The 25,257-nt window shown below is 41.5% G+C and overlaps 1 protein-coding gene across 1 annotated transcript in view; it reads right to left on the reverse strand.

Annotated features, from left to right (window-relative positions):
- Positions 1-678: 678 nt before the first annotated feature.
- clmna (calmin a) overlaps positions 679-25,257 on the reverse strand; it is a 43,595-nt gene continuing 19,016 nt past the window's right edge. The window contains exons 2-13 of the mRNA XM_028566040.1: positions 18,911-18,972; positions 12,944-13,039; positions 11,606-11,689; positions 11,428-11,520; positions 8,893-9,089; positions 8,496-8,689; positions 8,011-8,093; positions 5,663-7,897; positions 3,287-3,465; positions 1,834-1,924; positions 1,671-1,732; positions 679-969 (exon numbers count right to left, since the gene is read on the reverse strand). Coding sequence (XP_028421841.1) covers positions 846-969; positions 1,671-1,732; positions 1,834-1,924; positions 3,287-3,465; positions 5,663-7,897; positions 8,011-8,093; positions 8,496-8,689; positions 8,893-9,089; positions 11,428-11,520; positions 11,606-11,689; positions 12,944-13,039; positions 18,911-18,972 — 3,500 coding nt within the window. The 3' untranslated portion in view covers positions 679-845. The remainder of the gene's footprint in view (positions 970-1,670; positions 1,733-1,833; positions 1,925-3,286; positions 3,466-5,662; positions 7,898-8,010; positions 8,094-8,495; positions 8,690-8,892; positions 9,090-11,427; positions 11,521-11,605; positions 11,690-12,943; positions 13,040-18,910; positions 18,973-25,257) is intronic.

Raw genomic sequence — 25,257 nt, forward strand, 5'->3', positions numbered from 1 at the left:
AAACATGGCAATGTTATGAGAAGGAAGTTGTACTTTTGAGAAAAAGTTATAATGTTACACAAATAAAGCCATAATTTGATGAGTAAATTGTCAATATTTGGAGAATAAAGGTACCCTGGAAATCCAGAGTTCTCGCGAGAGCACATTTTGAATTTGCTCAGCAAGTCATAAAAAATAAATCATGTGAGAATAGGTTATGTGAGTTATGACTAACTTCTTATGAGAGAGTTATTCAGAATTGCACATTTATTTTCATAGCACTGACTTAAAATCTTAAGAACCTTTTCTTTTTAATTTGACTTTTTTATGAATGTAAAACTCAACTCAAATCTTACAACCTTATTATTGACAGATTATGACTCTGTATCTTGTTAAATTACAATTTTATCCTCATAACATTATGTGTTTTTCTCAAAATATTGCAACTTCATTTTCCCCACGCAGTGACCCTAAAACATTGATTACTTCAAGCCACATCAAAAGCTAAAAAGCAAAAATCTAAAAAAAAGCTCTAGTAGTTTGAAACACATTTTTTAAATGCCTTCACTTGATCTGCAGTACAGTCCTTGTAATGAAAAGGACAGAGGAGTGGCAGTTGAGCTGTAAGTGTGTGTGTGTGTGTGTGTGTGTGTGTGTGTGTGTGTGTGTGTGTGTGTGTGTGTGTGTGTGTGTGTGTGTGTGTGTGTGTGTGTGTGTGTGTTTGTCTATATGTTTGTTTTGGTGATGGTGCAAAAGTTACATTACATTTGATAAAATTATTTTTCCCTTTAACTATGTAGATGTAGATGTGTGTGTGTGTGTGTGTGTGTGTGTGTGTGTGTGTGTGTGTGTGTGTGTGTGTGTGTTCACTGGTTAAGGTTCAGTAGCAGGCTGGGCAGTGTCTTAAGGTCCATCTGTGGCAGCAGCAAGAAACAATAGAGGAGCAGCCACAGCAGCAGCAGCAGATAGAGCTCCCAGCTCTCACTCCGCCTACATGCACACACACACACACACACACACACACACACACACACACACACACACACACACACACACACACACACACAGGGGGAAGGAGAGAAGAGAGGTCAGAATAAGGTCAGCAGAGACAAAAAAAAAAGTCAATAGTCATAGAGGACAGAAGTCAATTCTCATGTCAGTTACAATAAAAGTTAAATATTCATGATACATTCACGTGTTCTCATGTAAATGGACTAGGACTGCTCGATCATGGAAAGAAATCATAATTACAATTATTTTGGTCAATATTGAAATTGATGATTTAACATTATTACTCATTGACTTTTGGAATAATGTTGCATTTATTGAACTTAAAAAACAGTACAACAGTTAAACAAATCCATATATATATATATATATATAAAAAACAGTGAAAATACCTTTAACTGTGAAATTTACCTTAATACTTTGTTATTTTTAGATAAATTAAGAGTTTACTTGCAAACTGTAATGTGCAAAATAACAGTTTTTCTAGATTGCGTTGCTTTTGTGATTGCCAGAGCCGAAATTGTAATTACGATTAAAATGTAATTAATTGCAAAGCCCTAAAATGGACTGCATTTACATAGTGCTTTTACTAGTCTTAGTGACCACTCAAAGCACTTTACACACCACAGGCACCATTCAAAGTCTGATATGCAAAACTAAAGCAGGGAGGGCAAAGCTCTTACCAAAAATCGGAGTCGCCGTTGTCAGCTTCTCTGGTCGCTGCAGTCACGGCCGTCTGATTGTCCTATGGGTGGTGAACAAATACAAGGCAAACACTCTCAGTATACAGCATCTGAGAGAACATGCATCAAAGATAGCAATGTCTCGATAGAGAAGGGAACCAACCATGGACTGAGTGATCCGAGCCCCCTTTCTGTGACGGAGAACTGGGGGGATCTGGCTTTCATCCTGTCCGTTGAAACTTTTACTGTCACTCCTGAAAGGACAAAATCCATCAGTTTAGGTCTCAACAAGAGAGAGCAGGCCCAGGAAATACAGTGGTACAAGGCATTATAAAATACTTTGAGATTTTTTGACCTTTTCCAAATAATAATGAGTATGAAACCAAAACTACAAAGCTACTTTTTGCATTTTTTTTGGCCACAGAAATGTAAGAAAATAAGATGAATCCTGTGCTATAAACCTATCAATGACATGAGTAAACTGATTACACTAAAGTAGGAAAACAATCCTGAAGTAACGCTCAAATTTAGTTTTTTCTCTTTACGTGAAATGCCTGCATCCTCGTCAGGGTTGCCAGGTCCAATTGGGTTACTTTTAATGTGTTGGATTTTTTGTCCACTGGTTGGGTAAACCATAGTCTATATCCTTGATGTTTCACTTCCTGCTCTGGTGCCGCAGGAAATTCCGCCGGATTCATGCATTTTCCATTTCCTTCCATTTTCTGTGTTGGAATTTTAAATTCTGTGGATTTATGAGGATTATTGTTGACTGCTCCTCAAATCTCTGCAGGGTAAATCCAGGCTGCTAGCTAGACTATCTGTCCAATCGGAGTTTTCTCTCGCACGACTATTTTGCATAGGCTCTGTGCGGAGCTTAGTGGGGGCTGCCATGGGGGTTGTGATTGGTTGAACAGCAGCACGTTTTCCTCCCATCCCAAATGCTATGTGGAGTAGCCAGACCTTCCTTCAGTGCACTTTGGAGGAGAGTCTGGAAAAGCGAGACCAGGTAAACCGTGATCTGAATTTGGGATGGTTTTGATTGGCTATTGGGCTTGTTTTGTTATACAGACCTGGCAACCCTGATCCTCATGCATGCATAATTTCTCCTGAATCCCTTGTGTGTAGGTACACAATCTGACTCCCATATGGAAAAGAACTAACAATGAAAACTACTACAGTATATATACAGAGCGGCAATTACAGAAGGTAAATCGTTGAGTTATTACTGAAAAGAAATGCTGACCATACATATTATCAGCAATGGGGGTTGATATATGAAAGTATGAAGGATTATAACTATAAACTATAACTATAAATTCCACTGCTGAACATGAACAGAATTAAGCTCTCTTGTATTAATTAATTCAACCACATTAATGTGTGTAACCCTCATCCCCGTTCTCCATACCACAGTCTCTCAACCCTCATAAGGCCTGTCTCCATTCCCATCACCAGCCTACATAGATAACTTTGTTCAGTACATTTAAGGAAATATCTGCGCATAGGGAGAGAGACCAGGTCAGTCCAGCCCCATTCATTGCCATAACACTGGTTTCCCCCAGGGTCCACTGTGTTTCTCAGTGTACCAGGGAGCTGACTAAGAATAGAAAGCCTACCTCACTAGCTCTGTGTTTTCGCTGGCAGAGCCTAAACTATGCTGCTCAGCCTCACTAAGATCACTACTGTCTCCTGGAACATCAGCACCCCAGAATCCTCCTATCTTCTCCCCGGATGACAAACGGTGTTCCTGGGATTTAGATGCTTTGTCCGTCTCCTGGTTGGTCTTGATGATCACCTTATAATAACAAGACACAAAGAGAGACACATCTTTCAGCAGCTTAGTAACGTACATGAGGGAAAGACACCAAATTTCCAGAAGTCCACAACAATATATCTCTAAAACGCATGTTGATGAAATTTCATGATATTCATGGTCTCCAGAGGATGAATCTTATTGTTTTGGTGGACCATTTCTCTAGCACCACCTTCAGGCCAAAACTTCTAAGTCTTTTAAAAGGAAAAACTTCATTTAAATTTAGATTGCCATGAAAGTTACTGATAACATTCATGCTCTGAAGAGGATAAACCTTTTCCATTTTGGATTTCTTGTAGTGGCACCCTCAAGCCAAAATGTCAGTGCAATAGATTACCATAGAAATTTTACTGGCCGCATTCATGCTTCATTCATAATTTGACTAATAACTTGACAAAATATTGATTTAAATGGGAGTTTATTGATTTAAATATGATTGTATTTCTTCCACTAGAGAAAATAGTCCGTTCCGTCTCTACAGTTGGAATCCTGCGTCCATAGCAACGTAAAAACTCTGTAATGCAATCCTTCGTCTATTAGCTACTCAACACCACCTTACGGGCTGTGGTAGTAGCCGTATATTTTATGGGGTGCTGCCGTGGTGGACAAATGACCCAGCTGCTGTTTTAATCACTGCAGGAATTGACACAACATTAGCTGAAGCGTTGTAGTGAGCTAGCGGGCTATCGGCTGCTCTAATTTACATTAAACTGAACATTTCTGTTGATGGTGAAGTGAGACACGGTGAATGGCTTCTTTGGGAATATTTATGTGGACCTTTATGTCCTCATTCATCTCGTTTCCTTTTTGCAGAGCCGCTGCATGTTGACACACCTGTAAGTTAACGTTAAACAAGTTGCAATGTAAGCTAACTAATTAGCGTTGTTGTCCCTACGGCTGTTACTGCGTAGCTAGCGATCATAGACGGTATAGAAATATACTAGCGATAGACGCTCATCAGATCTGCTGTCATTGCTTGAATTGGAGGACAGAAGTTGCTCCACGTTTCCCCACTTTTTGCCACAGCTGATTATCCGGACGTCTGTCAGCGGATTGATAGCTGTCCTCCAGAGTGAACATAACTGCGTCCATGGCAACGCTCTGCTTTTGCATGGCAACGGTGTGTTATCCTTAGCAGTGGTCTGTTATCAAGAAATAACAGACCGCATTCTACATTAGAATTCAACCAAGCCATTTAATAAACCATTATAACGACCTCTTAACATTTCCTCTGGCATCATCATTGGGACAAATGTGACACTTGTATCCCTTCTATGGTTAAAGTTCTAAGAATAGCAAAATCTGCAGTGTATTATCATTGCGTCCAACGCTTGCATATCCACAAAGATATAGTCTTGTTAACTGCAAAAAGGTGATGTATAACAGTGTAGCTAAGTTTGCTCTGAGGCACGAGTTTATCTATTCTTCCAGTCCTCTGTAGACAAAATGGAGGCGGTTGTGGCACAGGTGGTAGAGCAGTCGCATACCAATCTGATGGTTGGTGGTTCGATCCCTGGCCCTACCGTCCCATGTTGAAGTGCCCTTGGGCAAGACACTGAACCCCGAATTGCTCCCGATGCTGCGCTATCGGTGTGTAAATGTGTGTGAATGTTTATCTGATGGGCAGGTGGCACCTTGTACGGCAGCCTCTGCCACCAGTGTATGAATGTGTGTGAATGGTGAATGGTTCCTGTACTATGTAAAAGCACTTTGAGTAGTTGTTAAGACTAGAAAAGCGCAATATAAATACAATTCATTTACAAAACCCCACAATTATGGCTGGGTGAGAATTCAATATTTTAACTTCATAATCATATTTGCCTTTAATAATTGTATTGCAACAAAAATCTAAGTTTTTCACATGTCACATGTCAAAAAGTTAAATTTCCACCACAGTCAATCACAGTCTGACATCTTCAATGACTGATTATTTGTTGAAAATGATGTATTTGTTTAATGGTGTTGCTAAAAAAAAAGTCATCCTCTGATGATCAAGAATATCTGTATCAAATTCCATGGCAATCCATCCTACATTTGTTAGGAAATTTTAGTCTGGTCTAAAATGGTGGACCGTCCGACTGACCAACCAACTAAAATACTTAGGTTTAAAAGGGCACGCTCATTTGAAACTGAAATGGTCTGATGGTACTGATGCCCTGCTGAATAAACTTAAATTTACCTTGTCGTTCTCTTGTATATAATCCACTCCATTCCTGAAGTCGTCCTCACCCAGCAGGTCGAGTGGTTGGTCAGGTTGAGTCTCTGAAGCCGGTGCTGGCTGGAGAGCAGATACACTCAAAACTGAAGGCCAGCTCTGCATTTCAGTATCAGGTGGCTCTGTAAACATGGGCTCCTCTTTGTCAGGGTAGAACAGATCCATGGGTTCGATAGTGTCACCAACTACGTCCTCTGTGGGAGAATTTTGATCAAAGTCTGTATAAAACAAGTCCATAACTCTGGATACACTACCTGGTTCATAACACGAAATCCCTGTAGTACCATTTGGTTTCGAATTGACTGAAGCTAATGTGTTCTGCTGCGTGGTAGCTGTTTCATTGTCAGAAAAGGTGTCCCCCAGTTTGTCCTCATGTCCATCAGGTTGATCGGTTGAATCAATTTCCTGTTCAGTATTCACAGGTTGAGATTTAGCATCCGTAGAAGAAGTCTGGCAAAACAAGTCCTTCTCAGTGTTACCTGTCTCAGAGTCGTGGTGAGGAGACTCACATTCCTGTTTGGCTTCACTTATTGCCATGTTATCTCCTGTGTCTGGCCCACTTATGTCATATGCATTTGATGATCTGCTGATGTCACGTTCAACCGAATGCCCACTTTCTATGTCCTTTATTTGTTCTGAAGCTGTTGGTTTAACATTTTCTAAAACCAGGCAGGAAGCAATCTCAACAGAGTTTTTGTCAACATTGTAATTGGAGTCACAGCCCAATTCAGGTGGATTTTCAAAGATGTTGACATCTGTGTCAGTACCCTCTGCCTGATGTACCTCATCATCCCCAGCATGATCTTGCCCATCTGGGTCACATGTCTCCTCTTCATCCTGCTCTTCTGGCTCACTGGAAATAGAGATCAGAGGAATATTTATGCCCATGCTTGTGTCCAGACTTGTTTTTGAAGCTGTGTCTTGGTTGGTTGGAGGCATGTTTGCCAAAGTCTCAGAGCTAAATCTTTCTTGAGCATCTGGGTAGTCTTCTTCACTTGCACCATCTTGTGTTTCTACAACCCCTTCACCCCTTTCATTTAAAATCCCTGACTCCCCACTGGTCTGCTCTGACAAAGAATCATTTTTTTGACATTCAGTTTCCACTTCAAACTCCTCAGAGTTATTGCTCTCATTCGGACTTTCAGTTTGACCATTAATTTGTCCTTCATGGTCTTGTCCATCCCCAATAAAGTCCACAGCTTTCTTTAAACATTCCGGTTCTTTGTAAGTGCTCTCTTCAACACTGGCTTGCTTGAGTTGGGACTGGTTAGATTGACCAGTTTCAAAGGGATTTCCAACACCATCTTCTGCATTACACAGTCCAAAAGAAGGTTCTTGCTCTCTGCTCTGATTTGTATCTATCTGTTTAGAGTCTACTTCTTTCGTAATGTGAGCTTTGCTATGATCAGGGACCTGTCCTTGTGCCATGTCCTGGTTGTACTTCTCAAGGTTTGTCTCTTTCTCTTTCACTCCTTCCACTTGTTTTTTCTCAGAATGCCTTTGGATTCTCTCCTGGGTGCTCTCCAATGAGCTCAGTGAATAAATCCCTTCATCAATATACGACTCAGTAATCGATGACTCATCGGGTGCTCGATCCTCTAAGGATAGGACAAATTCTTCATCAAGAGTAGTGACCTCCACGGGGGTGGCACGATACACATCCCAGGCTGTTCCGCTGTCACACAAAGAACTGTCACTTCGGCTTTCACAAAACTTCTCGGATATCACCCCAAACTCGCTCTCCACCCAGGAGTCTGGCGAGCTGATTGCTGAGTCGCCAATTACTGACTCAGTGTTTACAGACTCCGGCAGTGATGAGCCTGTGGGCGACTGAGTGTCAGACAGTTGTGGGGAGTTAGAGGTTAAGTTTGTTAAGACCTCACTGGCGGATTCCTTGGGCTCTTCAACCACACTGCTGGAGATGTCTTCCATGTGGGGGGAATCTGCTAAGAAGTCTTCGCTGGACCACGAGCGAGGTGCAGCTGGCCTGAAGTGGGGTGACATGCTGCTCCTGTCCTCTGACACAGAGGAAATTAAGATTTTGGGTGGGGGTTGGGAACAGACCCTCTGGAACATGTAGGACCTCTCCTTCACTCGGCTTTGTTGAGTGCTATTCCTTAGGAGGTTGGAGTCACTGTTGCGGAAGTTGAGTCGGCCCATAGAGACACTTCGTTCAATCAGCTGGCAGGGCTCCTCCGGCTGAGAGAGAAACAAAGAAGTTGGCAAAAATCTATCCTTGCTCACATTCAGAGATTAGTATCTTGGCAAAATCTGACACATATCACCCATTCTCTGTAAAAAGGGATTCTTACCTCCTCTATGCCAGGGAAGTGCTCCAGGAACTGTGACACATAGGTCATAATGGATTGCTCATCTGGTGGATTGATGGTCACGTCTGGGCATGGGCAGATAAAGAACAATTACCACAGTTGCAATTTACATCAATTCTTGCATGTTAATTAAGCTTCCTCTAACAGTTAAGACTTACACTTTATAGCATAAAAGTGTTGGAATGTTTATATGGACATGTCTGACTAAAACCATTAAGTGTCTCTTCTGTAATACTCTTGGCTGCTTACTCTGTAACATGGTTTTGGTTGCACCAATGCAAACCTTATCACCAGGCTAGAATGGCCTAGTTAAGCTAATTATCTAATTATAAGAAAACTGCTGAAGAGGTGTTGCTAATGGCTATGTTAACTAGGTCACTGTGGCATGGGAACTTCTTTCTCTTTTGGGTTTTACCCTCAAGCAAGTAGCCTACTTGGTAATGGGAAATACAGTGTTAACTCGTTACCCTCGGGCTCCAGTAGGCGTGGGATACCCAGGCTGAAGTGGGCTATCCTGAAGCTGTCCTCCAGATTCTCCTTGGCGGTCCTCAGCAGTGCCTTCCTCATGTCGACCAGGCTGGGGTCAATGGACTTAATGACAGCCAGGAAGGCCAGACCACTTGTCCAGCTCTTCCCAAAGTCCTGCACTGCCACACTATACCTATGACAGGACATATCCATTGGTCATCGTCAGTCATGAAGGACCACCAAACAAATGCTGAGGCGGACTGAAAGATAACACCAATGGAGCCAGTAAAGTCCCTTCTTACTGATTCGGTTAGGCACGGCTGCTAAGAAATTGTAAATTTTTCTTCTAAGATATAACAATAACAATCATTATTGATAGTGGCAGACCACACTCACTTGCGTGTTCGCTTCTGAACCCACTGCAGCAGTTTCTTGATGGCCTTGCTGTGTTCTCGCATGGCTATGGATGCGGAGGGTCTCTCGTCTGATGGCGTGCTGCAGTAGGAGGTGTCAGAGTCAGAGCTGGTGGGGATGGATGATAGGCTGGAAGAGGAGGGGAACTGGCTCCTGATGTTCCCAGTGACCTCCTTAATCTGGTAGGAGACAGAGAGTTGCAGTATATTACGTCCCCCTGAGGTTACTCAGGCTTGAAGCACTGGGTAGAGCCAAACTTTACAGTTGTGGTCCCCAAATTCTGGAATGAGTTGCCTCTAAATGTTAGGCTGGCCCGTTTTTTTAAAATCCTGTCTTAAAACACACATTTATTCTCAGGCTTTTAACACACTATGCTAATTGCCTTTCTACATAATTGTCATTTTGTCTTTAAACTGGTCTTTGTGTTTTTACTGTGTCTTTCTATGTTTTTGTTACCTTTGATTGTACAGCTCTTTTTAAGAATACATTTGGATTGGATATTCCCCTTTAGTCAACTGTTTTATCGGCCAAACAGCTGTTGAGTATCAAATTCATCCATGTCTCTCCCGCAGGTTATTTTCCTAAATCTTTTATGCTGAAACTTTCTACTGAACGTGTGGGATTATAAGGGGTTTATGAAACTATCCCAGGTATAAAGTAGAGTTGGGTCTGGTTTAAGATTCTGTGAAAAGACAACAAAAGAGGTAAAAGGCCCATTCAGTAACAGGATTACCATGGCAACCATGACACGTTTGCCGTGTTCTACAGATGAACAAGAGTGTTACGTCAGAATCAAAGCCCTTTAAAACACTCAGATGATCCGTTCAGTGCTGAATCTGTTGTTGGATCTTATGGAATTCAAGATCAGTTACTGGTCATGGTTAGTCCTACTCAGCCTGTGAAAACAGTCTTGTGATGTTTTCTGTGGCTCCGGAGGGAGCTCTTAAAGTCTGAAAAAATAACCGTGATGAAGACAACAAATTTATAACTGAAAGCCTGCATAACAAACGTGTGTGGCAAACCAGTTGGCCAAACTTATGTAGTTTCTCGGTTGTGTTATCATGCAAGATCGTTAAATCTTTACACATCAAGTGGTTAAGTCTAAAAATAGTTACACTGCTCATATCTGCTCTTTGCTCCAGTGCACTTTTTCTCCTCCTACACTAAATAGTTAGGCATTGTTTATACTATCAACATTCTCATAGTTTTATAATTTAGTTGTGTAGCATCATTTATATTTATATATTTATATAACTGTTACAATGCTCATAGTGTTGACTGCTAAAAGCTACCACATTGGGAGATGATGTCACCATTTTACTCCGTGTATTTTTGTGTCTTTGTTGCATTTTTGTGTGTGTATTTATATTTTTGCCTTGGTCTGTGGGAAACAACATTTTGTTTCCAAATACTTGTGTGGAAATGACCAAAAAACTTGAAACCTAAAAGCACATTTACACATTTACTGGAAGCAAACACTTTTCCCGTGATTGATGGAGAAACAAGACCACTCAAGGAAATAATTGAATATAATAAAGATATACATGTGCCAAAAGACCAAAGTTCTGTAAAAGGCCATTAAAGAAGATGTGGATCTCTTAATACCATTCATCCCAGCTCGGACCCGGCAGTGCAGACAGCTCCATAGAGCTGAATGCCACCAGAGTGAGCAGACAGTCTGTGTGAACTGCAGAGATAATTGTTTCCTCATGGTGTCTGTCCAAGGCATTGAACCGCAGTGTGGATTACATAAACTACCCAGAGAGCCGCACTTCGATGGACTTTTGTGAACGGAAAGTCCAAAGACTGTGAAGTAGACACTTTATTCTTACGTTTGACCTAATTTTGAGAGAAAAGAGAGGCAAAGGAAAGGAGGGGAAATGGAAACTCAAGGCACAGATGAGAGTGGACGAAGTGGTTTTTAAATCGAAGGATAGAACTAAAATTAAGTTTTCTAGCCATATGCACTGATTCGTATTAGTTCATCAATTCATGGTAAAAATTTTAAGATTCTGATAACTGGTTTTTGGACTTCAAATTTGGAAATTTATGAAAGAACTGTTAGAATAATCCTAGAAAATGGTAACCTCCCCTCCTCCTTCTAATTAGGTCATTGTCAGGTATAATGAGTTGGTTAGTGCTTTTTGGCGTTTGAGTAAGAGTAGGACTGGAACATATTAGTGACCACATTGTGAGCAGTTATTAGTTGAAAATCCTAAATTTATTTTAGGTTCTGTTGAAAGTCAAATCAAGTCAACGTTATTGTCAATTCTGCAATAAGTGCCAGACATACAGAGCAATTGAAAATACGTTTCTCTCCGACCCACGGTGCAATGTCAACCCACGGAGAATTCATTTTTTGACGTAATAAATCTTGTATATTTGAGCAAAACGGGATGATCTCTGCGAGTGCCTTTTTTCCCGTACAAACGAGTCGCAACTCTCCTCCGAAAGACGTCAACGGAAAAAGAAAATGAGTGAAGGAGTCGCCATAACGGGCAGAGAAAATGAGATTACCTGGAAGAACAGGATGATATTCCAGATGAGTCCCAAAACGATGGACGAATTTCCATCTGCGACGTCAGCTGCATCGATACTGACCAGCTTTACCTGGGGACACACGTACGTATGTGCTAACAGTCAATCAATAATCAGGAGGTAGACATGTCTTCATGCTACCTGTTGTGGTACTCACGTTTCTCTCCTCCAGGAAAGACAGCACCTTGGCGATGTTGTTGAGTCTGAAAATACGATGGGAGGACTTCTTGAAACGATGAAGCTGGATAATTATTCAGAATGAGAAAGGTATTATTGAACAACACAACTACTCTTAAAGAGCCCCTATTGTACTTTATTGATATAGATAAGCGACAAAAACGGCACAACAAAAAAAGGTATATTTCTAAATGTATAGTTTTTTTGTGAATGTAATAGATCACGTGTCAAACTCAAGGCCCGAAGGCCAAATCCGACCCCTCGCAGATTATGATCTGGCCCGCATATCAATTTAGGTTCACAATACATTTTGGCCCACCTAGTTTTTGAAATTTTTTCTGACGTTTTGGTCACTTTTGCCGACATTTTTGTAATTTTTCACGATGTTTTTGTCACTTTTGCCGACATTCTTTTTTTTATTTTTCACAATGTTTTTGTCACTTTTTGAAACGTTTTTGTCACTTTCTGAAACGTCTCGCCCACATTCCTGTTTGAAATTCTTTAATTAGTGATGTCACTGACTGAGAAAGCCAGCCCATTTTTTTTATCTGTGCTGCCCATTGGTGTTGCCTGAGAAAGCACAGTCAGTTGCCCAGTGGCTTGTTGACCAATCACAACAGGGTGGGCCAGCTGACCAATCAGAGCAGACTGGGCTTTTCAGGAAGGCGGGGCCAAGAGCTCAGACGGAAGCTGTGATTGAAACCGTTCCCTATCACGGAAACCGTGCACTATATAGTGTGTACGCCATTTTGTAGTGGTGTTCGAATTCTCCGCGGTTAATTTCATTTGCTATATAGTCCCACATAAATACCCACAATGCACTGCTAATATGAGTGTACATACGATGTACCCTACATTTTACTCCCGTATACCACAATGCAACATGGCCACGTTTTTCCGGAGGAGAAGAAGAAGCAGAAGTCACCGCGAAAACTGAAAAGGAAAAATGGAGCAGCCTTTTGTTTCTAAACAGTGGAAATGCAACATTCAACATATATAATATCTAACATTTTACTCTCCTCCTGGGTGCTCGCTTTGTTTCTGGGACGTTTTAGAAGTATTTTTGAACGTGTTTTCAGTGTAGTGTCTGAAATCTCGTTTGGTCGTTCCCTATATAGTTCACTATTTAATAAACGCTACATAGGGAGTAGTGGGTGAGTGAATGAGGGGACGGGTTCGAACACAGCTAGAGTGTTTCAGACAGAGGAGCTGCAGCAATGGGCAGTATGAGAAACACAATATGTTTTTTGAACATCAACACACAACAGTTACACGTGTGAAATGAACTGGCACTAAAAACAAAGAGTGAGAGTCTGACCAGCTTGCAGCCAGAGAGCTCCTCCAGCAGGGCCATGAGGATGTGTCCATCCTGGATGTCCTGGAAGAGATCATGCACCTCAATGGGCGGGTCACACTGAAAACAAGAGGGAAGGAAAGATGGAAGAGAGAGAGAGAGAGAGTGAGAGAGAAGAATTAGAACTGCAACGATTAGTCAATTAATCGACTAGTAGATTAACCAAAACAATTATTTTGATAATTGAATAATGGTTTAACTGATTTGTTTAAGCAAAAATGTCCAATATTTGCGGTTTCTAGCTTGTTTAATGTGAGAATTTGAGATGCTTTTTTTCAGCATAAATGATGAATTAATGATTGCAGCCCTACGGAGAATATAAGGTATTTTAGAGAAAAAGATACCATGTCAGGGGTGTATTTAAAAAAAAAGTTGTTGACCCCATTTACGCTTTATGTCTTCAACATCTAAAGATGCAACCCCCCAAAAAACTGTGAATGCAACCAAGAGGCGTTCAAGGCAAAACGGCACAATTAGGGGTGTAATGATACATCTATCTTGATCGACATATCAATTAAATCCTCAATGATCCAATTTATCGAAAGTCGGAGTGAAAATATCGATCGGCATCTTTAAGATGCGCCTTTATTTTGAAATTCCCACTTTATATTGGTTGTTTTCATTAAAAAGAGTAGTTTGTTTTTAAATTGAAATGTCTGGAATAGCTTAGTCATGAAAATATCATATCATATTTTAGTTGCTTTTGGTAAAATATAATTCTAACTGTTGTGTTAAATGGGCTCATATATTGTCTCGTATTGGTTGCAGGCCCCTGAACTGAATCAAATCGAAATGTATCTTGGCAGCCTTGTGTATCAGCAAATATTGTATCGTTGTTCAAAGAATCAATATAATATATTGTGATAAAACGTGTGATTTATACCCCTAGGCACAATCAATGTTAAAATTTTGCAAACACACCAGAGCTTTAAAACTATAGTGCGTAGTTTCTGTCTTCCCCACTAGGAATTCTAAGTAATGACAACAACACTGTTGGCGCATCCACATGATACAAGCCTTCCGTGATTGCGCAGCACCCCCACCCCTCCTCCACGCAGTTGCTAGTAGCCAAGGAGGACACGGAGGATTAAAAAAACATGATGGACTCTTAAGAAGAGGTGATTATCTTCACTCGAGCTTCTGCGGACACCACAATCTTCTGAACATAGTCATACTGAGAAATCCAGAGAGAGTTGTGTGGAGCTGATAGTCTTAATTAGCTTTGTAGCAACTCATTTGGTAATGACTTTAATGTAACGGACGTTCATTGATATAAAAAAATTTATGCACTAAATCTTTAATTCCAACACATTGGATGGCACTGAACAGCTCTGTGACCAGCACCGGTCTGTTTCCAATAACCAGCACAGAAAAATCAACACAATCTCTCTGCTGTACGCTTTCAGCAACACTAAGGGAATATGGATATGTTCCTACTGTGAAATGTGAGTGAAATCTTGACACTGAACTAAACTATGCAGAATTATCTAAAATCAGTCAGTAACCCACAGCATACACTGCCCGAGCCAACATTTAGCCCTGTTCCCACAACACACAAGTCATTTCTAACTGAGCCGTTTGTCAACTTGTCTGAACACGGTGAATGGCTGAACGAGCAGGATGGGTGGGGTTGAGGGGGGTGAAGTGACTGGAACTTTTCAAGATGACAGAAGACAAATGTATGATTGTTAATTAGTGGGTCAGAGATTTGATGCGGGGCCAAACAGTGAGTAAGAGAAGAGAGGCTCATTGTGTGAGAGAAAACAAAAGATGTGATCAGACACTCAGACTCTCAGCTCACCCAGACTTGTCGGGCACTGAGGACAGACGGGAAAGAACCATAGAAACACAGCGTGTCAGTGTAAACACAACGATGTAAGACTCTGCTGGAGTTGGCTGTGTCTAAATGTACAGGTGTACTGGAACTATGGCAGGCAGGCAAACCATTACTTACATTTCAGAGAAGCGCCTGGCGCAGGTGCGTTTAGGGCGTGTCCGAATCCACTTTTGCTAGTTTGATGGCGGCAAATAGGGTCTTTGTGCCGGGCGCATGGTTCTAAAGGGGTTGTACTTAGTGTCTTCATAAATTTATAGGTGTGTTTTGGGCGTAACATGCAATAAACCAATCAGAGTGTCATCTCCCATTCCCTTTAAAAGACAGGTGCGTTTGGACCTTGGCGCAATGCTGTTATGATGGAGGATTTGCGCCTCAACATTTTTATTGGTAATCTTCTTTATGTGTGTGTGCTGCTGTGCATCCCTGTGTGTGTAACAAGCATAGCGTGCGTGTGCTGTGCTTAAGCCTAGGCGCATTTTACTAATTTGCTGTTACAATAACAATGAAATGCTGCGTTATTGACTTTAGACCAGGTTTTTGTTGGTCAATAGCGCGATCACTTCCCGCTGCCTCAAGATAGCAATGCGCCCAGAATTCCCCTGAACACACCTCCCTGTAAGACCAGCATACCCATGGGCGCAAAGATGGGTGCAGGTGCATTTGCTATTTAAACGACATGGGCGCTGGACGGGAAATTGACAACTGCGTCGGTCTTAAACCAGCAAGGACACTTGTGTCTACTCAAAAAGCAATATTACAAAATGTAATTTTAGACATTTATATATGTATTTTTACATATACTGTATGTAAAAATACCCTTTAGACCTTAGAGGGCACAACAAGGTGGAGGCAGAAACAGAAACGCTTCATATTGTCATTCATTTCTAACACTGGGTTTTACCGACAGCTTCATCTTGATTCATCAGACTCATCTTGATGTATTATAAGACCAACCAGGTCAGACTCCGTCTACTGGCTGCTGCTCTGCACTTGTTCTAGTAGTTGCTCTAGTTCATATGATGGTCATTTATTTATTTCTAAGTTAACAATCACATTTGTGTATTTACTTTTGTCTCCCCTTTGGGCCTCCATACAGCCCAACTTTCTGGCCCCTTTCATTGACAGGATTCTCATTGGTGTCTTTGGAGCATTTCTCTTGTATTTGGCCCAAAGCTCCCAGCAGCAGAGGATGGGCCCCTCCTCCACCCCAGCCATAGTTCCATACAGCAGCTAGCTGTGTGGTTTGGGAAGGAAAACGACCACCTTGGGCTAGCACGACCTGTAACATCACCAGTGTTCTCGCAGATGAACACTGTACAGCCTAATGAAACTTTAATGCCGCACCCTGGCGGTTCGACACAACCACATACATAATTCACAGAGTGAGATGGAGAGACTGCATCTGTTGTTTTATGTACTGTAGTGGCTCAGCCACAGTGTAAAACACATACAGTGGGCATGGTGGGGGCAATCTTATGAAGGTATTTATGGTGCAAAAAAATGCTTGTAGACTTGATGTGAGTACTTGTAGAATACGATGTGAGAACAAAAATCTGAACTTGTATGTTACAGGTCTTACTTGTATAAAATAGGATATTTACACACCTGAATGTGAAGTCACAGAAAACATATTCACAAATATGTACTAGGCAAACTTGTAATGCAAAATGTACTCATATTTTCTTCATTTTTCAGTACAAAGACCAAATTCAGGCTGTTGGTTATATAATTGATTTAAAAGAGAGCATGTTTTGAGTTTAATAAGATATTTCTCTCCCACTTTAAATGCAATAATGTTTACACCAATAATCCATCAAGCAGGGCTTGACATTTACTTTTTGAGGCACTTGTCCTTCGGACAAGTACATTTACGTTTCACTTGTCCATGAACAAAAGTCACTTGTCCGGGTAAAGATTCATCATTTTATAATTTCTTTTGTGTTTTGCTAATGCAGAATTTAAAGAAACCATTGAAAGAATCCAAACACTATCAACATTAATACAATTCAGTTTAAACAGTAGAAACAAATGTGTCCCAAGAATAGATTTCCCCTTCAACAAGAAAAAAGGATCTCCAGACTCATAATACAAAATTATATTTTGCACGCCGGTGTGCAGAAGTTAATATATTGAGATTTTAAGTGAATATTTTAAAGTTTCTCATTACTTTCAGATTCCTAGTCAATATTCTAAGTTACTATGTCAATATATTGAGATATTCTGAGTTACTAAGTCAATATATTGAGATACTGAACCAATATGTTGAGTTACTAAGTCAATATATTACGATACTAAGCCAATATATTGAGATTAAGTCAATATTTTATAGTTTCTCATTACTTTGATATTCTTTGTTTATATTCTGAGATACTGAATCAATATATTGAGATACTAATTCAATATTTTGACCAGAGGTAGTGGTGACTTGAACTTATACTAATTCTAAAATAATTTTGTAGACATAACAATGGATTTTGCCACTAAATGTTGGTGTCAGTGTGTTTTTTTTTTTCTTTCTACAATTTCACTTACCAAGGGATCCTTTAAAAAGGTGGAGCTACTTTACAGTTGATTATTACCTGATATTTAATCCGCTACAAACGAGTAGCGGAGCAGCTAGTAACGTTACGAGGCAGAGAGCCAGCCGTCAAGAGTCAAATTAACTTCATGCTTCATCCGCACAAAGCACACTTCTATCGCCACGAGTGACAGCTTTATTCGGCTCGTTTTCTGTGAACGATGTGGGGACGGGGTAACGTTAAAGCGTAGTTAGCATGCTAACGTTAGCTAACTATCACCGGCTGCCTGGCTTGCTGGTTCCGCGGTGCTTTCATGCTGTATCGCTTACAGAGAAGGAGCTGAACAGTGGGCTGGGTCTAACGTCAGCGGTCCGCTCTCCTGCTGCTGCTGGGTCTAACGTTAGTTAATGTATTTGTTTCAAATCGGTAAAGTAAAATCTGTAACATAAACGGAATGAGTGGCACATAATAACGTATATAATGCTTCATCCACACAAAGCACATTGCTATCGCCACGAGTGACTTCTGTTTTCAGCTTGTTTTCTGTGAACGATGTGGCGAGGAGGTAACGTTAAGGTGGAGTTAGCAAGCTAACACCGGCTAGCTCGCCGTGCTTTCATGCTGCTTCGCTTTCGGTGAATGCGTTGAACAGCGGGCTGGGTCTAACGTTAGCGGCCCGCCGACCCGCTGCCCGGGATTGTGGGGTAAAATATGTATTTGTTTCAATTCTGTAACATTGACGAAATGAGTGGCATTTTGTTTTGTTTGAGTTTTAACTTGTCCAGTGGGGCAAGTAAATTTCTCTTCCACTTGTCCTACAAAAAATCCACTTGTCCCGGACAAGCGGACAAGCCTTAATGTCGAGCCCTGCATCAAGCAAAAGGGATAACCAATACTGTAACCTAAGTTGAAATTTAAAAAGAATACATTTAAAGTCGTATTGTGATTCCAAAAGTGGGCGTTTCGTTTTGGGCGAAGTATTCTTCGCATTCTTAAAAAAGAAAAATGTTTTTACCTTTATTTATTCAGGGAAGGTTCACTGAGAGGCAGCCTCTCTTTTGCAGGAAGGCCCTGATCACGTTCACACAGTTCCACATTCATACCTGGAAGCTGCCCGGTACAACCACAGTCTGATCTGCTGGCTACTGAGCAGCCCCACTGGAGCGGTTGGAGGTTAAGGGCCTTGCTCAAGGGCACCTCAGTGGTGGTAACGAGGGAGGGACAAGCGCTGCTCTTTCACTTTTGCCACCCAGATTTTATCCTGTCGGTCTGGGGTCACAAGCTCGCTTCTCTAACCTTTAGGCCACCACTGCTCCTGTATTCTACAAGCTCTCGCATTTTTGCACCATATTTACCTCCATACAATCTCAGTTTCGTGATACAGTCTGTGGGGGAGATGGAGCTGGCCTGGGATTTGGGGTGGAGCGGCTATAAAAGAAGCTGTCTTGTTCCACCCAGGTTGTAAACAAGGGATCAGGGAGCAGCTCTGTAATAACCGAGTGTGGAGTCCATGATTACGGTGTCTCCTCTTTGTGTATTTTCTGCAGCCACCATTTCGTGAAGCGATCAACAAACCTTTTCTAAATGTAGGTTGATCCATCGGGTGAAGGTCCTCTTCTGAACCAGTTCTCTTTCAACTGCAACACAGAAAGAGAAGATTTCAGTCATCAGGAAACTGAAGCCAAACCCACAGAGACCATCTGAAGAAGCCCCCGCTCGCCAAAGGCTCCCCCACACACACACACACACATATCCAACCATGTTTCACACTCACAGATTAAAATATCCTGACAGAAATATCCAGTTCCAGACATCAGTGTTGATTTGGAGGACAACTAAATAATTGAGACTACTCAACATACTGACATATCTGACTTTAAACATTTAAACATCCACAATAGTGTTTCCGCTTATTCTGGCTAGTTGGACCTCTACATGCAACTAGGGCTGTCACAATCATGATTTTTTTGTTCTTTGAAGTCATTTTTGGTGTGTTTGCGCCTTCAGCGTCAGTGCTTGATAGCATCACGTATCCCGCTTGTTTTTTAAGAATATGTTTTGAGCATTTTAGGCCTTTAATTTACAGGACAGCTGAAGACGGGAAAGGGGAGAGAGAGGGGTAGGACATTCGACAAAAGGCCGCAATTGAACTGCGGCCGCTGCGGTAAGGACTGAGCCTCTGTACATGGGGCGCAGGCTCAACCAGGTGGGCTACCAGGACGCCCCTGCATAACACATCCTTATTATTGATGATGGACCCACCAGTGATCGTGACAGGAGTAAGAGAAGTTAATATAAAAAAGAAGAAGAGAAGAAATCGCCCAGGGCCACGTCTGCGTCATATCACTGTCCGCGGTGTCATGACAGCACTGAACGCAAGAACCATGAAAGACGTTTTATGGGAAGAAGTCCGATCTCGGAGCCGCTCTGACCCGTGCTCAGACTGAAATAAGTATGACCGACCAGACTGTTCACGGTTCAGTTTCATGCTTCTTGCATTGCAGCGCATGGTTACAAAATCTTGGAGGTGCGCGTGCTCGGCGCACAGCTGCCCGGGCCGTGTTTGCGCCATTTCGCCGTCAGCAACGCGCCAGCCACGCTGAACGCAAGAAGCATGACATACGTTTTTCGTCTGCTCAGTCCACACTGACTCCGCAGCACCAGAGTACAGAAAGCATACATATAGGGGGTGGGGGGCAACTAGAGAGGGTGGGAGGAAATCTGGAAAGGTTACCATGGTAGCAAAGTCAGCCATTATTTATCTTTATGTCCAGTATGGCTCACTGGAGGCACTGGGGGCTAACTCTGCATTATACACACCAATGGTAACGAGAGCTTTGGCAGCTGTAATGATATTGACTGTTTCTCCCTCCAGAGGAATCATGACTGCTTCACTGAGGCCTAAAGGAGGTGGAAGACAGCAGAAAACACAGATAGTGGAGAAGAAAACACTGCTCTTCATTATAGGGGGAGCGGGGGTTCAAGCTGCAGTCCATATTGGCCATTTAAAGTTGTAGAGCAGTGGCATGTGGAGGACCCAGCCACTTATTTGTTAATGTGCCCCATCAATGGAAGAGCAGTCGGTCCTGCGTAGTGCTTACTCTCAGGGGAACGCCTCAAATGCAGAGAATTTCCCCCCACTGTTTCGCAGACAATGCTCGAGTTGGGTTGGTATTCAGGAGGCGTAGCTGAGTCTTTAATGCGGGGATCTTTTTCAGAGAAGACACAGGGAGGGGGTGGAGGAGGAAGGGAAAGTGGGAGGTGACAGAAGAGAAAGAGGATGAGAAGAAGAGGAGATGACAGGGAAGAAGTGCGAGACAGAGCCTGAAGGCAGATTGAGCAAGATGAGAGATGAAATGAAGAGCATGTTTAAGAACATTATTCAAACAACCATCGCTACAAACTAAAGGAACTATATAACCAATTGTCAGCATCGGGTATCCATTGATGCAAGCTCTAATAGTCCAGAGTGTGATACAGCCAAATGATTAAATGGCATGGCTTCAATCATACACTTATTGTTTAAACCATGCCAACTGATCAAGCTTTCAAGTAGGGCTGTGCAATTAATGGAACTTTGATCGTGATTTAGATTTCAGGTCCGAACTATCACAAAAAAAAAAAAAAAAAACACAGTGAAATCGAGAAAAGCAATTATTTTGCACATTACATTTTGACAGTAAAGTCTTGTTTTGTCCAAAGGGGAAAGTATTAAAATAACTTTTACAGTTCAAGATGTTTCCACTGTTTTTTGTCCTGTTTCACTGCTTTTTTAAGTTCAATAAATAAATAAAAAAAACATCCTTCCAAAAGTCAGTGTGTTATATTGACTAAAATTAATGTTATTATGATTTTTTCTCCCCATAATGGAGCAGCCTTGAACTTTCAATCATACGTATCTGAAAATGAATCCATCTTTGACGAATGGCAACGAGTTCACCACCATTTCAAATGGAAAGTCAGTGTGCACAAACACAAACTAACAATACCACACTATTACAAAGAAACCATAAAAGTGTATTTAGAATTAGAATGCCTTTATTGTCATTGCATGTTTACATACAAGGAAATGTTCCTGTCTCTCATAAAAGAAAAACTGTTCCCATTGACACATTACGATATATAAATAGCTGTTAAAAGAGGTAAAAAATACCTCTACAGCCCTGCTACCCTGCTACAGGCCTTAGAACAGCCCAAATCTAAGGGGGTGTCCCTGGGCATGCTCCATTTACGGTAGCTATATTCACGCCACTTGATTAAAGAATGCCTAAAAATCTGTTCATCATTTGGTAAAAAACATGATAGTTGCCAAGGAAAGGAATCATCCTGTAGAGACTACGTCCTGTTTTGTATCTAATTGTTCTCCAACTGTCTTCATCGTTCTGAAACCAGAACACAACAAATGTTAATGATGACCTATTTTCACTCCTGTCAACCTAAAAAGAGACACAAATTGATTGTCACTGTTACTAATGTACAGTAGTTAGGGGAGGATGTTTTGGCCTGAACAGCAGCAGAGAGACTTAGGGAAATGACACAGAGTTGAAGTTAGGGCTGGGCGATATGGAGAAAATCTGATATTGCGATATTCTTATCCTAATACCTCGATTTCGATATTGTGGCAATATTATAGGGTTCACAATTCGTGCTTTAACAAAATATCTTCACAATGAGATTTAAGATATGTAATCTTCAGTAATGTAGACATAATGTCTGGGGAAAAAATAATAGAACAGCTAGGGTAGTCTGGTAACACAGAAAATGACATCACTTTACTGTAATGCAGCCTTTAAAACCAGGAAAAGACAACACTTAAGCCATTTACGATATTACGATTTCCAAAATCTAAGACGATATCTAGTCTCATATCACGATATCGATATAATATTGATATATTGCCCAGCCCTAGTTGAAGTTATTTAAAACCCCTCAAAGATTCAGGGCTTTTGAAAAAAACATTGTGGGCTGGAGCCCCAGAAGCCGCCGCCTCGCTCCTCCCCTGTTCACAGCCCAAAGGAAATTCAGACATGTTTATTAACTAAAGTATTGGTCAATGGAAGAGTTTGATCTGATGGTGGTGCACAACGAAAGGTCAACGAGTCATCACAATCATCGGGGACGATCCTCTGTAGGATTAGGTATCATTGGAAATGTATGAATGCAAACACACCTGAGTTATGATACTGTATGCTGCATTCTGGGTCAGGGAGGTAGCTTGTTTTTTTTCTAACTAAACAAAAAGCCAATACTATAGGTTGGTAGAAATTGAGGTATGACTGGCTAGAACAGCATACCTTCTATCATCTGACCCGAACAGGCAACCAACAGTGAAGTTACTACGTGGAAAGACTATTCTCTTGGCCACTTGCACAAAATAAATCACCAGAGCTTACAGTATGGCTCATTCGTAAGGATACACTTGGAGGTTTTCCGAGCGAGTCCGGATACGGTGACCTTATCTTTCATAAAAATGTCAAACACCCCGAAGGCACATAAGACGCCGTGCACTCTGCAGTCCTTCCCTAACAGAAACCAGAGCTCCGCTTTGGATAATATACCTGGAAAAATGACATCAATGACATTACTTTTACTAGGCACATAATAGGCCTCTTTTAAAGTTATGAACAGTTTTATTTTACAAGTCTGACGCCGTGTGTTTCCCCGCAGTGACTAATTACTTACAAAACCATATTACGTTGTTAACGTAATATGGAAAATGGCAGCTCTGCAAAAAAGCAAATGAAGCACTCTTAATGTGCTGCGGTGGATCTGTGATCATCATTTGTTAAGCTAGACATAGAAAAAATTAAACCTGTAAAAAGGGGGTGTTAGCTTTACGGTTTGATGATTTATTCTGAGGCCCAGCAACATGATTATCCCTCTGTTTGAAGGTTAGGGTTTAAACTACTGAATATAGTGTAGGTACTGTATATGAAAGTAGAATTACTGCTCTGCAGTTGAATGCCTCGCCAACCGGTCTAGTTGCAGTTTACCTCAAGTCTGTCCAGACTCGTAAAATATATGTAGTGAAGTCTTTGAAGCAATTTAATAAAAGGTATTAAGTGTATTTTTTTTGGCGAAAAGTGGATGCTTCACACACACATCTTCAACCCGGCATCACAGGAGATCTTTACAATCACCACGTTGGCGTTGAATAACGGCCAGAAAAGTGTTTTTGCAGAACATTATGATGTCGCAGTGAAGTTGACCTTTGACCTTTTGGGTATAACATGTCATCACTTCAACATTTTACCCTACTATTTGTGTGAAATGTCAGAATTAATTAGAAGTTCTTGAGCTGTGGCAAAAAATGTGTTATGTGAGGTCTCAGTGACCGTTGACCGCCATATTCTAATCAGTTCATCCTTGAGTCCAAGTGGACGTTTGTGCCAAATTTGAGGAAATTCCCTCCAGGCATTCCTGAGCTATCATGTTCAGGTTCAGGACAGTGGGAGATGTTAGATGATGTTAGTGGTGGGGGGTGATAACATCCAATGGCGATTCTACACAAGAGGCCTTTCAACACGCGAAACCTGAAACATATTTTTATGCTGTTTTCCAAGCGCAACTGCAGTGATTGTGTTTGGCTCGGAGTGCTGCCAAAACGATGTAGGTGACCTACACTCAATACTGTGCCTGAACACATCCTGTGTAGACCCAGACGAAGCACTGGAGCTGCTGCTCTGCTAAGGTGCTGCTCACGCTATGCCTCCTGTGTAAACACAGTGTAACATTACACTCAAAAATCTTCCATATGTGTTTAACTGGTTCTGGATCAGATCTGGTGGCTGTGATGCCAAAGCATTTTCTTCAGGTTGTAACTTGATGCACGTGCCTGACCCCGTATGGACTCTTGATACACAGCCTGGGGTCAAGCAGGGCAGGGACAGGTTCCACATTTTGGTAAATATGCTCATTCGGTTTCTTGGAGTTAAAAGTTAGAGAGAGGCAAGAACCAAGGGGAAACAGCTAGCCTGGATCTGTCCAAAGTTCAAAAATTCACCCGTCATCATCACATTGCTTGTTTTCCCCAACTAACCCAAACCTAAAAATATATTCTGTTTAGAGCTGCAAAGATTACTCGATTAGTTGTCAGATATTAAATTAATCGCCAACTATTTTGATGACAGAAGAACAGAAAGGTCAGATAGGTCGGACCTCCATGTTTAACTATTTAACCCTTGTGTTGTCCTTCGGGTCCCCGGGACTACAGATGGTCTGATACCTGAAATTGCGTATCGGCCGATACAGAGTACTGATCCGATACCAGTGTGTCATATATTTTATTATGTTTTGGCAATTGTATACTACTAGCCCTGTATGGATGTGATATTATTTCTATCTCTATGTCAGTCTGGCTCAGGTTAAACTCTCATGACTTCCCGATACAAGCATTTTAGGCAGTATCGGAGTTGATACCAATACTGGTATCGGTATCGGAACATCTCTACCCGGGACCCGTTCAGTTTATTTGACGTTTTTGCATTGGCCTCGCGTTGAGCTTCGGGTCCCTCGCGTACTATGTGATGTCATTTCACATGAACTGGCACGGGGGGATCGAACGCGTTTGGACAGGCTAATACAAAATGTAAATAAACTAACAAAGTCCCCATGGCACGAAGGACAATACAAGGGATATCTTTAAACGAAATGAAATTCACAGTGGTGTTCTGTCGGGTTCTCTCACTAAAACACTGCCGTCCATTTCAACCATCCAATAAATGACTTGTCCTTCATGTCTGAGTTACCTTGGTCTAAGATGAGTGCTTTTGTTGGTGTAATTTGCTTGCCATGCAAACAAAGGAGGCTCCGCTGAGGCAACCAAATCCACATCGACACGTTTAGCATGACAACTCTTTTATTACATTTCTGGGTGGAGGCAAGAGCACAAAGGGAGCAAGCAAATATAACCAAGTGCAATC

The sequence above is a fragment of the Perca flavescens genome, chromosome 20 (genome assembly GCF_004354835.1).
Source record: "Perca flavescens isolate YP-PL-M2 chromosome 20, PFLA_1.0, whole genome shotgun sequence".
Lineage (NCBI taxonomy): Eukaryota > Metazoa > Chordata > Actinopteri > Perciformes > Percidae > Perca > Perca flavescens.